Raw genomic sequence first — 14,587 nt, forward strand, 5'->3', positions numbered from 1 at the left:
ATACTCCTTAAATGGGGCCTTTGAGGACCTAATGAATGAATGAAATGAATGAATGAATGAATGAATGAATGAATGAATGAATGAATGAATGAATGAATGAATGAATGAATGAATGAATGAATGATGTCGAAGTGCACAGAAGCCCCAGTTCTGCCAGGCAATATTGTCCGTCTCGGTCCTTGCATCGCGACCTTTGTTTCATGGCTGCAGCTTTAGCTCACAGTTTTGCTTTTCAAATGAACGAGACTGAAAGACACACACTAAGGACAAACATTACATTATTTTCATTGCAAACATTGCATAGTGAAATATATCTTAGTATTAATCCTTTCTAACTAGTTCAGTTCACCGTCCTAATCGTTTTTCTTTCGGTCATATTTAGGGAATAGCTTGTCCTTCGAAATTTACTGGCTCAAGTGTGCCACTCCTGGCATGGCTATTTTTTTGGCGGCCCAAGGAACCAAATAACGGCAGCGGTTCAGTTCGCACAGGCTGTGCGGTTTTTAATTGTGGCCCCCAAACCGCAGCGTCCTCGTGCCAGCCTTGGTGACCGCTGCAGTGGTCCTCATAATCGTGTCCGTCGTGGTCGGCTCCCTGATCTGGGGCGGCACTGACCGGACCACCAACCAGACAACCGCTCCGACCACCGCTCCGACCACGGCTCTGACCACCGCTTGGACCACCACTCCGACCACCGCTCCGACCACCACTCTGACCACCGCTCAAATCACCACTCAAACCACCGCCTGGACAACTGCCCGGACCACCCCTTGGACTACCGCCCGGACCACTGCTACGACCACCGCTAGGACCACCGCTAGGACCACCGCCTGGACCTCCGCCGGGACCTCCGCCGCGACCTCCGCCGGGAGCACCGCCCGGACCACCGCCGGGACCACCGCTGGGAGCACTGCTTGGACAACCGCTGGGACACCCGCTTCGTCCCCTGTCACGGCTTCGCCCTCCATAACAGCTTCAAGTGAAAGTGCGACATCGCGACCTACCGACAGTACCACACTGTCGCCAACCATTCCGACCCCTAGTCCCATCCCAGTGGTGGTAAGTTGTGTTCGCGCTTGGGTGCGCCTGGATTGGCTAAAGAATCCAGGATAAAAAAATACACTGCGCAAGTATTAGCACCGGAAATCTTCAGCGCCTTTCCAGCTCCCATGGCTGACAGATACATCCATGACTAAGGAAGGGGTAGCATCGCAGTAGACCGACAAGCGGTATCTCTCTCACTATTTCTGCCATTTAGATATTTGTGCGTAGGAAATGGTATGGTGGAATTGTTTGACTAGTTACTGGCGCCCTGTGACGATGAATGTTGGCTCAACAGCGCAAGAGGCACGCGGTTTTGTACAACTCATACCCGCCTACAACTCTTGAAAACAACGTATCGTTTCGGACTGGGCATCGTCCACCAGTCTCAATGCCACCTCGTCTATTGACGACACTCAAGCATGCACGTTACGTGCACGTAACCGTCGCTTTCCGGGTTCGATTGAGGTGTATGTGTTGTAGACGGAGCAGCGCTGATGACCCGCAGGTCTGAGCCGTGCTTTCGTAGCTTGCAATGCAGTAGATACCGAGGGGTGGGGATGGAGCGGGGAGGGGATACGGAGCGAAGCTCCATGCGTGATTGCTTGAGGAAGTGAAACTGAACCAATCTTGTACACTTAACAGAAAACGAGTTACCGACTACGAGTAAAATCACCTGTTCTACAATAAAACTGGTTTGTGTGATTAGACCCTATTAAAAGTCACTGAGCAGTGAGCAGTTGCAAAGAAAATTAGTAAATTGACGACAATGTTAGTTTTCATCCGTTTAATAAGCATAGCTCAATAATGCACAGGCGGGAATGAGCTGGTGCAGCTTGCATTATCTACATTCTTTTCCACTGCATAATTTGCCAGTTTCAACTGCAGTTGCTTTTCTAAGTTTTTTCCGCATGTTTTCCACGCTTCCATTCAAACACGGCAGCGGCCCTGAAGAATATTGGGTGTACGTGTCGCAGGGAAGTGCGTTTCTTTGACATGCAAAGACCTTGCGGACCACCTTGTGACATTTCGTTGAGCCCGCATGGTGAAATGCTATATACAAAGAGCGGAGCACTGGACACGCGAAATGCAAGCCGCGCGGTTTCTACGCAGTTTGACCTCTGGCGCCCTAACGTGAGAATGTTCCGTCCTGCAACAGCGCTTGCATCCGAGGTTAGGTTGAGAAAGTTATACCACTAGCTGAAACTTGTTTCAGCAGCATGCGCGTCCCAGTTAAGGTCTAGAAGTTGCAATTTGTTTTTGAAAACAAATGTTCATCGAATTGCTAGTAATCGATAAGTGAAATACGCAATGCATCCCCAACAACGTCGCAGCTTTAAAAAAAAACATTTACTGTGTTACTAAATTCGAAAAAACTAATGTATTACAAATAATTAATTGCTTCTAACGCGCTTTGATGCGGAGTACATCGCTGTAATGACGGTGTCTCATCTAACATTTGAACAATTTCTAAAGATAGGTTGTTTCAGTTTAGAAGAGCGCATTTTTCGGCATAGCATTGTCAGCAGTGCAGTACATTAGAATACAGCCAAGACGTGCTAACTAGCAGGTTGGTTGACTACTATTGAATAGCTTTTTGATTTTTATTGTTAAGTCCTTAATTATTGAAGGGAGTGAGCCCCACTGTAGGTAATAAGTAAATCATTTTTTTATAACTTCCGCCCTCGACTCTGTGGCCCAACAAATTTTGTCTGCAACAAGCTAAAATGAATGCGACTCCAACAAGCTTCCAAGCAAAGGGATACATCCAGTGCATGTAACTCGTCGAAATAGCCAAAATTTTTTCGGACACAGCGCCGAGGGTATCCCCATTTTCGGAATTCTAAAATCTGATATGGAAATTAATGACGTTATGCTGCACGCTTCTCAATAATTAAGGAGCTTAAAAGTAATTGTTAAAAAGTTGACTGTCAAGAGAAAACTAGGATCCTGCAGACTTCGGAATAAATTACGCTGGGAAAGACTAGTTTTAAACGCCTTACTTTACTAAACCTGGTGAAAGGGGGTTTCCGCACAAATGGTACAAGGCGTGGTGTTCACAGCGGGCGATACAAAACGGCGAGCAGAACGGCGGGCAGCGCAAAAGACGGCCATTCCAACCCAAGCGATCTCGTGCAGCGCGGCGGCGACGCTTCGTCGTCGTCGGCGCTCCGGCAGCGATCGGCCTAGGCGGTATGAGGCGCGGCCGTCGTGGTTCGCTACTCTGAATATAACTTCAACATTTCATCAACAGCAACCGCATTATTTTTCCCACTGCATGACAAAGGATTTGCGCATATCTCCTCAGTTAACCCTATCCTGTTCCAGCCGCTGCTACCTTATCCCCGCAGCCTTCTTAATCTCATTTGCTCACCTACCTTTCTGCCTCCCCCTGCTAAGCTTGCCTTCAAGTTGCATTCAGTTCGTTATCCTTAACTACCGTCTGTTATCTTGCTTTCGCACTATGAGTCCTGCTGAATCCCACTTCATCTTCATGGTTCCGACTAGTATGTCATTAAACCTTGCTTGTTTATTTATTTATTTATTTATTTGTGATACCCTCAAGGTACAAAGTACATTTCAGAGGGGAAGGGCAGTTGATAACAAGGAAAAAGTAAACAAAGCACAATTCATACAGAACTATAGAACAACTGAGGCGAGATAAAAAGAAGTGAGCAAAATTAACTCGGAACAGATTAATAAAGCAGTTTAAGAACAATACGAGTAGGTGGAGAACACATCACTACAATAAAATACAAAAGCGATCATTATGTAATCAGAGTGGTAAGTATTCTTCTAAATTTAATTGTATCAGTGATGCTAGTTAATGATGCGGGTAGGGAATTCCATTCTTCCGAGGTTAGCGCAAAATAAGATAGCGCACATGTCACTGTTTTACATTGAGGTACTGTGACCTTTTGTTAATGATCACGACGGTGAGAAACGAACGGTGCCGGTTGTCTGACCAACTCTGCCCTCTTCTGGTCCATTAACGTCGCACCTGCCACATTGCTTTCCATAGGTAGCTGCATTGCCCTCAATAAAGTGGAACCCTTTTCGTTAGCCTCCACGTTTCTGCCCCATACCATAAACCCGAATACGCCTATATGGAAGTGAAAAGAAAGTCAGCTGTCCTCTAGCGAATCCCCTTTTATAAAACCGAGTGTGCTCGAGGGCAGCTCACTCTTTTTACTTCTCTCTGTTCAGAGTGCATAGTTGAGTACCGGTAAGGCGCCGGTGTTGTATACTTTTCTCCAGAGATATATTGGTAAACTGGCATTCATTATTTGCCTATGCCAATTTTCTATTAACCCCTTTCAGGCTTTCTCCTTTCTTTCGAGCATTCCCGATATTCGCCATATGAAACTTCCACGTGTCAGTTACCTGACGCTTAATAATTACCTTTTGTAGCTGTGGGAGTCGTATTCTGTCTTTGGTTTAGACATTTTCTTGCTACAACGCACTCTGTAATGACAGCCCTGAGATTATCGTTCATTTCTTGAACATCAAGGCCATTGTGTTCAGTTAGAGTCAAATCTCTGTTCTGCAGCGAGCTCCTCAAATCCTCTACTTTCGGTCGTAGAACTCGTTGATGGCCTTCCGCCTCACTAGTTTCTTCAATTCACTGTTCAAGTCTGAGGTATCTTGAAGCCTTACCGTCCTGTGGTCGTTACAACCCCCGTTTCTTGTGCGTGCAACCTATGGGAGTCATTTTGCTTCTGAAACTGGCATTAAAAATAGACTACAGCATAAATTCAAAGTTTTAGCTACGTCAGGACCTGTGCTTCGTCGGTTTGGTGCAACTCGATTTTATTACATGTTCTGCAAGTAGTTGTTACAAAATAAACATGTGCAGAAGGTTCACCAGAGAGCAATCATCTGAAACAACAGACGCGCGGTGACGAATAGTCCCTGTCTGTCAGAAAGGGCTGTATTTTTCGTTTCTACTGCAACTGCGGCTGCCTATTGCTGCACTATTGTTGCTGCACTTGTCAGTGTTCTCACCACAATTTCTCTGCATATATTCTATAGCCTACGATTGAAACAGGAACACGGAAAATTGTGCCTTGTAGAGCTGTCGCCGCAGCAAGGAACACCTGAAGAGAACGAGAATATATCTAACGGTCCTGCGCCGGCAGCGGTGTTCTGCATCGGAACCCATGGTTGCGCAATCTAATATCGACCTTAGCGGTCGTATTTCGATGGCGAATGGAACGAAAGAGATTTATACAATTATTTATACAAATACCTCACAGGTTCCACACTTGGAACATTGTGTGAGGGGAGGGGTTACAATATTTAGCAGACAAAAGATGGTACAAAGTCGAAAGAACAAAAGTAAACAATATTAAATACATTGGACTGCAAACAATTATTACAATATATTGACACAGAGGAAAAAACAGCAAAAAAATAGCGGCACTGCATGGATTTGACAACACATACGAACACAATTTATGTACAATATCATGGATGCATGAAGGTGGTCAATTCGTTTTTGAAGATTAATGGGTCACGTATGGTAGCAATGCAATCCGGAAGGCCATTCCAACACTTGATAGCACGTGGCAAAGCAGAAGAATTAAACGCGAGTGTTCGGCCGAATAGACGTTGGAAGCTAAGATTATTATGTAGGCGACGTGAAGTGCCCTTGGGCATGTAAGTGGCAGATGTCAGTGGGCTGTGCGATATCAGCGCATGCTTAGAAACTACAGGTGGCCAAACCTAAGGAGCATCTCTGCATTGTGGCGTCTCTTATAGCCCATCTATAGCTGGACACGTTAACCAGTAAATACCAAACTGCCACGAAGCTCACCCCTCTTCACCTCGTTACTCGCAGGTCAACACCACTGTGGGGAGATTGAGGGGAAGCACGGTGTCCGTGGGCGGAGTAAGGCTGTCGCGATGGTTCGGCGTGCCGTACGCTGAGAGCACCGCAGGCGGGCGACGATTCAAGAAGCCTGTGCCGCTCAGGGTGTCCGACCGTAGCGTGCTTGTCGACGCCGTGAATCCCAGCCCGCCATGCGCCCAGTGGGTCCCAGGCACGGGAGTGGTGGGCAACGAGGACTGCCTTCGCTTCAACATCTGGGCGCCCGCAGATCCGGCTCCCGGGGCCGCCATGAGGGGCCTGGTGCTGGCTGCCACGGGACACTGGTTCCAGAGGGCCACCAATGACGTGCCCGAGTGGGAGGAACTGGCGGTGAAAAGTAACGTATTGCGCCATGCGCTGAACGTTTGTACATACACCCCGAATCAGAAAGGAGGAAGAGTGAAGGTCGATCGCACGCCTAAATGTCTCACCAGAGGGGGTATCAGGGTTTGCGAACTCGTCGATTTTGCTGTCTTGCTTTTGCTGATTTAAATTATTGTTGTCAATATGCCAATCAAATGAACCTCAGAAAAGGCTTGGCTAATAAGCATTTCTTGAAAATTTTAGACATTATAGCAAGCTATGACGTTTGGAATAAGCGCACCAAAAACCGTCCGCATACAACTTCACTGACCCATCGGAACCACAGAAAAAAAGTCATCGGCGCTAACACGCCACAAATTTAAGCTTTTGGAAGCTGAAATTCTATAGAAGAAACAAAGTTATGAAAAGATACTCTTATCCTTCACTCATGAGAAATAAGGCATCATACTTGTGCCTTATGAGCGAAGCCAGAGATCAGTTTTGAAACAGCGAAGTAGTGGTGCTAACCCACACATTTATGAATCACGTCCAATTTCCTCGGACTGCGAAGATACTGCGTTGAAAATATTGAACATAATGAGCTGTCTTCTCATATCTAGCAAAATCTTTCTTTTAAAGTGTTTCCATCGATCGCCTCAAACAGTAAAGACTGCCTTAGGAAACCTACGGGAACGCTTTTAACAATAGCAAAAACGTTAATAGAAAAAAGAGTTTCCTATTATATGAAAAAATTATATATGAAAAACAGTTTTGTCGATGATTCCTGGGTATAACATGGGCGTTATGATCCCCGTTTCTTCCAGTTATTTCCAAGTGCGGATGCTCTGGGCGATCTCACACTAGCGAGACCGTGTGACGGTCGCAGACTAAATCCCTACGTTTTCCTGAACCTCATGCCCAGGTTAAGCTTACCGGAAGAAAGCAGTCTTACAAAAACCTGTAAAAAGAATCGCGAACAGCACATCGCTTAATCCGGTCTTCCTTTTAGAATCGACTGATTTCGTAATGCTGCACTCAAAATATAGCTCTGCGTGAATGCATTCGGCCCTGCAAAACTGCTTAAAGAAAACAAAACGTCCCATTTAGCTTTCTGACAGCCGTTCGGAAACACTATAGAAACTCTTGTGCTCGGGGACAAAAGAGTATTTCAGCGCTTGAAGACATTTTAGTTCAAGAGACCGTCCACGAAGGCTTGCTCTATACTTTCCCTTGAAGATACCGCTTTTCTGTCCACCCAAGAAAGCTACTTCCAGAATCTTGCGATAAGCCTTATACTGGGGTGTTTCACCTGAAACTTTACCAGAATTTTAAGACTGCGCTTTTTGGGTCAGAAGAGCGATTTTTTCGGCATAGCATTGTCAGCGGTGTAGAACATTAGAATACAGCTAAGACGTGCTAAGTACCAAGATTGTTAACTGGTATTAAATAGTTGCCTTTTAAACTATTACTGTGGGGCACCTTAATTATGAGAGACGTATTACTATTGGGCACCTTAATTATGAGAGATAATCAATTTCTAGAATATCAAACACGCGGTTAACCTCGGCGCTGTGGCTTAACAAATTTTGGCTACATCGCGCCAAAATACATGCGCTTTCGAGGAGCTTGCAGGTAAAGCAAGTTCTCCGGTGCACGTAACTCGTCGAAATAGCCAATATTTGTTGGGCCACAGTGGCAAGTGTAATCATGTTTCCACAATTCTAAAATGATAAAAACAAACAAGTGCGTACCGCGCGGGCGCATAGTGTGTCGTCGCTCGCTCACAGATGACGCCAGAGTCGTACGCGTCTAAAACCAGGCGGCGTGAAAGGAATCCCGTCGCTCACGCTGCAGACGGACCCCGAAGCATGGGTAGGGAGAGAACCTCCGTTTACCCGTGACCTCCGCATCAAGCAAGCAATCGCACGCTTTACCGCGGAGGCCCCGGTTTACCAATGGAGAGCGCGTGACATAGCACGCGTTGTTTGATGCCCCTGCATTTCACTCGCGCGCCGTGGCGCAGGATCAGAAAGAAGAAACTCGCTACCTCTCGAAATATTAGTCCTCGCCTGACCAATGGCAACGCGCGCCTCAGGGGGAGGTTGAGAGAGCGATTGTACTGCAGACGCCATGAGTGTACGCGCTTGATTTGGTGCGAAGTGACGAAACGCGCGTATTGTATATGAAGGATGCGTACGACGTCGGTAAGCCTGAGCCGTTGCTCTAGCTAGGAAGAAGCGCGCGCAAGCAGCAATCAAATTTCGCATCAGGAAGTATCGCAATCGTCGGTGAATTTTTTGTTCAATTCTGTTTGAGCTGAAGGTTCACCCACATATTGGATGCTGCCGCCGCGGTGGCTCAGTGGTTATGGTGCTCGGCTGCTGACCCCAAAGTCGCGGGTTCGATCCCGGCCGCGGCGGTTGAATTTCTTTGGAGGAGAAATTCTAGAGGCCCGTGTACTGTGCGATGTCATTGCATGTTAAAGAACCCCAGGTGGTCGAAATTTCCGGAGCCCTCCACTACGGCGTCTCTAATAGCTTTAGTCGCTTTGGGACGTTAAACCCCATAAACCAAACCAACCAAACATATTGCATGCTGAAGTCGCACTTAGCTCGGCTTTAACGTGGCGCTTGATCTGCATCATCTTCTGCCCCGGACTGCTTATACTTCTTAGACCTAGGTGGGCGGACGGTATTGCCCTAACACACCCGTACTATTCACCTTACCATGAGATACACTGCACCAAATACTGCACCAACACGCCTCTCGACATTCCGTGCAGCCGGCATGGTGGTCATGTCCCCCAACACGCGGCTAGGGGTGCTCGGCTTTCTGCATCCCAGAGATAACAAACCTCAGGACATCGATCATGACGTGGGCGAGTATGACGCCATGGCCGCGGTCCGGTGGGCCCTGGACAACGCGGACGCCTTCGGCGCGGACCCTTTGGCACTGATGCTTGTGGGCAATGGCACGGGAGCCTACCTGCTCACACAAGCCGTCGGGAGGCTCCAAGTCAACGTCTCCCGTGCAGTCCTCGAGGGCTCTCTCTTTACGTCTGCAAACCCCACGAATAAGGCAAGTCCTGCGGTTACTGCTAAATGCATGGGGCGAGCAAACCAGTTCTGTATCTCCTGAACTGGGTTGTCTTATCTGTCACCTGTTGCTTATTGACAATGCTGGGTCAGGGCCGCTTCATTACGCATCCGCACTTCGGCCCTAAGTGGAGAAGTTCGGGGGCGCTTAAGCTCCAACTTCAGGATATGACAAGATAGCGTGACTGGGTCCCTTGAGCGTCCGGTGACCCTCTTTGCATATGAATTCGCTGACACGCCAACTGGTCTTCTCATTTTTATTGTATTTTTAATATTATAAAAGCCTGAGTCACGCAGCCTGAGTCGCTTCGGGACGTTAAACTCCCGTAAACCATACAGAAGACTGGCAGTGTCGGCAGCAGCACCGCCAGCGCACGGCGCGATATCCTTGTGTTGATGGTCACAGCTCGGGCCGCCATTTTGGATAGCTCTGATCAGGCTGTTTTCCGTGTAAACCCCGTTACAACTTGTTGGAGATAAATACGTTCTCCCCGTTCAACCGCGGCTGACCCAATTCAAAACCGCGCGGACCTCACCACGGGGTCGCGAGCGCTACCGAGCGCATGCCGACCACGGCGGGCCTTGCTCTGTGGGAACAAAGGAACGGCACACTGGCTGACACAAACAAGGCATTTATTGCTACAGCAACAATAACGCCAGCTAGCAGCAACATACACTGATGAATCGAGGATGTCCGACTCACCAGCACGGTTACGAGCGAACGTTCGCCCACGCTAGGGCAAAGGGGAAGTTCCGACGCCGGACGGGACAGGGGGGCGGGAGCATGTTCCGACCACGAGGCGCCCGCGGCGAAGAGCGGAGCGGCGCGCGACACGTCCATGCGCTTTCCCGATCCCGAGCAGAAGAGACCCGTCCCTCCGCCGCGCGCGTGCAGCAAAACGCCATCCGTGGCGCTAGTGTCGCTGCGACGCGAGCGCCCTCCCCTGTTAGTTAAAGTAACACAACTAAGGAGAGCGCGTTGCGGGGGAGCTAACCACAGTTGGGAGTACATTGCGGGAAAGCGAACCACAGGGGACGAGGGCATCCCCACATCCTCCCAACCTTAAATAGACCCACGAACCTGCAAGTTACATGCTAAGGAGGAGTGTCCTGGTTTTCAAGCACTTGAGGCAGGTCTTGCAGCGGAGGTCACGTCGACAGCGTGCACACAGTCTTCCGCGGCATTCCGAAGGCGGCGTGAAGGTCTCCGCTGGGACGACTCGCATGGCCCGCGGACTACGTGACGTGTCCACAGGCCCGCGAAGAGGAGGGCCGGTTGGAAACTGCAGGCCATGATACTGCAGTAGTCGCCAGGTTAACAGCAGCCGGAGGTGGCTGCTGTCTGGTCTCGCCACGGCTGCCCCGGATGGATGCGGAGAACAGGATACAGGCCGCTCCGTCGCAGCAGGGGGCAGCGAGACGATGTGCACAAGACAGCAAGCCAGAGTGGCTCCACTGGATCTGCAAGATTTCCGAAACACACTCCGCATGCCTTTAACGTAGGTCACGGGAGTGGAAACGGCGTCCACAAGAGCCTCGTGGCTCACTGCTCAACTCGCGGGCAAAACGTGTCGGGCGGCTGTGCAACGCAAAGTTCGAGTGAACAAAACCCTTTCTTGAGTTGAACGAGAATGCTGAGTTCATGCGAGGTTACAAAACGGGTGGGCAGCAAAGTTCGAACCCTCTCAACACCCTGGTCCGGTGGTCGTGTCTCTTCCAACATGGTGCAGGCAGCTCTGAAAAGCTTTAGGCCTCACTACCATTGTGACACCGACCTTCAACAAAAGAATGACCCGAAACGGGTTTCGAGCGCGCAGCCGCGAGGAAACATCAGCTTTGTGGGGTGGTCCTACCCCGATCACTGCACAAAGGAGCTTCTGAGCGGTCGGCGTCCACCATATCGACGGTGTCGGAGCGCCAGGTTCCGAGATGCAATACGAGCGAGCTCGTAGCGACACCCGTGGCCCCAGGCCACCCGGCTACCAGAGCCGCGACCCCCAGTGTCGAAAAAGAGACGGCGTAAAAATATATACAGGAAAATTCGGACCACCCACGCGGCGTTCGTACTCACTCGCTTCGAGCTCGGCAACTCCGCGGGCGCTAGGCCTCACGCTTCCTTGATGCGGACCACATTGTTCTCGTGCTGAAGGTACTCTATAAAAGAAAATCTTGAAGAAAAATGTGCTGAGCATGTAGAAAAGTTCCAACATGCTGCAAGCGCAATACACCTCGCACTCAAAAAGCATGCCGAAGACCTTAGCGATCAAAATTCCCGCTAGGCCTAGCACTTGTCTAGTCCGGACAAAGAGCGTTCCTCGAACCGGACAGACAGTCGTCCAATGTTCCAAGAGCGGGCCCCACGTTGGGCTCCCAGATGTGGGGTTTAACTTGGGGAGATAAATGCGTTCTCCCCGTTTAATCGCGGCTGACCCAGTTCAAAGCCACGCGGACCCCACCCCATGGTCGCGAGCGCTACCGAGCGCATGCCGACCACGGCGGGCCTTGCTCTGTGGGAACAAACGAACGACACACTGGCTGACACAAACAAGGCGTTTATTGCGACAGCGACAATAACGCCTGCTAGCAACAAAATACACTGAGGAATCGAGGATGTCCTACTCACCAGCACGGTTACGAGCGAACGTTCGCCCACGTTAGGGCAAAGGGGAAGCTCCGAGGCCGGACGGGACGGGGTGGCGGGAGCATGTTCCGACCACGAGGCGCCCGCGGCGAAGAGCGGGGCGGCGCGCGACACGTCCGTGCGCTTTCCCGGTCCCGAGCAGAAGAGACCCGTCCCTCCGCCGCGCGCGCGCAGCAAAACGCCATCCGTGGCGCTAGTGTCGCTGCGACGCGAGCGCCCTCCCCGGTTAGTTAAAGGATAGTACTTCGGACTATGGTTAAAGTAACAACTAAAGAGAGTGCTTTGCGGGGGAGCTAACCACAGTTGCGGGTGCATTGCGGGAAAGCGAACCACAGGGGACGAGGGTGTCCCCAGAACCCCATAAAGCCAAGTCTGTTTAGCTGATGAACTAGAACGCCGCAATAAAAGTATATTTTTTAACATGATCTTTGAGGGATTCTTGCAACAGACAGAATTTGAGTAGCACGGGCCTTGAGGCTCGAGAGGGAACAAGTCCTTTAAAAAGAAAAAGTGGACTTACAACGGCCCCTCTGCGAGGATTATACTCTACACAGTCACAAAAATGCCAGGGACAATGAAAACTAGAGGTCACAGAAAATTCTCACGGTTCTGTGTTTATAAATCGCCATAGAGAGCAGAGAAATTGGAAGTCCAAAGAATTTTCTGGAAAAACCAGCAACTGATTTTTCTATCACGTTGCTGCCTTATACTCGTTTCACTAACGGAGGCTTTGGCTTGGATACTTTCGCGGCTGATTATATGTCGCTCATGGAAGGTTTGATGTCGGAATAGTTCGTTACAGCAATAATTCGTTACAGCACCAGGGGTAGTTAACGGCCGAGAGGAAAAGCCAGTGAAATATGCAACGAAAATACTCATGCTCTTTGATAAATGACCTTGAATTAGTCATATTAGCTGCAGCGTCTCGTTACGTTCGATGCGATAGGCACATAGCAATGACTTGAATTGGTGCTACAGGGGCATAAGGTTGTGGCATTTTGTTGCGGAAGATTAGATAGGCGCCATAGTTTCTACGTGCAGGAGATCAGGGACCGCTTGCACGAACAAACATCCCTAAGTCCAGAATAGTGTGCGAATTCATTCTCATTCAAAACTACAAACAGACTGAACTTATTTCCCCCCTTAGTAGGCTTGTAAAAGACTGCAAGATTGAACTTCAGTACAGACTTATTCGAAATTATAGGGACTATTTTTACCTATCTGGGCAACCTCGCCACTGGTAGGGAAATGAAACGGGCAATGTACAGGAAGTCAGTCGAGACGTTTATGCCGCGAAATCGCTTTGCGCTGAGCAAATGGTGGCTGTCTCTGGATGTAATTATACAGGCAAGACAGCGTGATTTGCATAGACGCTTCCCTGTGCATGGAACTGGAAACATGTGCAGCCAATCAGCATTAAAACTCATCAAAATTCCGCACTGGAGAAAAGAGGAGAAATGGAATTTGATGCGTCTAATAGGCGAGCGAAGCACCCCATTAGTCAGGAAATTTTAAAGTTAAACCCGCTGCCACGAGAAAAATGCGCCAACAGGAATGGGCTTAGGCCCAGTGGAAATTCTCACTTCGAAACACAGGATGCGACGAGGGTGAGACAACATCGGCGAACAGTGCGTCTGGACGTCCACTCGTGCTCGTCATCTTCGGCCGCGAACAAAAAGCCGGAGTCGGGATCAAAAATTGCAGGACGATCAGTCGTCTGATGCGGCGATTCTGCGAAAGCAAGGGATGATGACCGATGCTTTTACTCTAAGCTGAGGCTTCACACACGCGAGATCATTCTTCCGGTGAATGAAAGTGGCCAGAGGTAGATTGATCGTGGTGGTGAGTTGGTGGACATCCCTAGATAGTAAAGTGGGATAAAGTGAGGAGATAATTGATTGGTGTTGCTTCTGGGGGCAGCTAGTTTTCCCACTGAGGGTTTCAACTTGATATCGCCGTCGATTTTTCGTTCCGCGGCTGCATGAGCTTGTAGTGGGTGTAGGCCTACAGGAGAGTAGAGGTACACTGGTTCTTCGCAGCTAGCGCTTCTGAAGAGTAGAGTTTGATGAATGTGCTGTGCATGGCGTCTCTTTAGTGTGAAGAAATGTGGGAGTGGAGTGGAGCGGTGGATCTAGGGTCGCGATGGTTGGGTGGCAGCCCACCAGCTAGGGTAAGCAGCGCGGAGGTGGGAAGTGTTTCTGAACGGTTTAGCTGGAGACCCGATTGAATTTCAACATGCAAACTAATAATCGTCCTGGTGCTGTTCTTATTTGGTGGAGCCATGCTCATGGAGGAATTTTTTTAATCTACACAATTTGGGTGTAAGCTGCATATGTTTCCTATGTTGCTTGTGCAGATAATTAACAAACTGAGGCCTTGTTTAAAATCTACGCCACCTTTGAAGTATTCCCCTAGCACAATTTAAAAGTAAGAAGTTTAAAAGTAAGAAGTTTAGAAAACCATGGATCAATAAAGCATTGTATGATAAAATTAAAACCAGGAATAAAATGTACAATAAATTTATTGAAACTAGAAATACTGATCTCTTTGCTGAATACAAAAAATATAGGAACAAACTAAATAAAGAACTGAAGGCAGCCAAATCCGTTTACTATGTTCAGCGCTTTTCGGCAATAC

General features: G+C 48.9%; 1 protein-coding gene across 1 annotated transcript in view; it reads left to right on the plus strand.

Annotated features, from left to right (window-relative positions):
- LOC149336965 (uncharacterized) overlaps positions 1–14,587 on the plus strand; it is a 46,504-nt gene that overhangs the window by 16,811 nt on the left and 15,106 nt on the right. Inside the window, exons 4-7 of the mRNA XM_089554294.1 lie at positions 528–1,059; positions 5,882–6,248; positions 8,997–9,292; positions 14,046–14,120. Of these exons, the coding sequence (XP_089410420.1) occupies positions 528–1,059; positions 5,882–6,248; positions 8,997–9,292; positions 14,046–14,120 (1,270 nt within the window). The remainder of the gene's footprint in view (positions 1–527; positions 1,060–5,881; positions 6,249–8,996; positions 9,293–14,045; positions 14,121–14,587) is intronic.

Source organism: Amblyomma mixtum, chromosome 7 (genome assembly GCF_055824585.1).
Source record: "Amblyomma mixtum isolate Tamu chromosome 7, ASM5582458v1, whole genome shotgun sequence".
In the NCBI taxonomy this organism is placed as follows: domain Eukaryota; kingdom Metazoa; phylum Arthropoda; class Arachnida; order Ixodida; family Ixodidae; genus Amblyomma; species Amblyomma mixtum.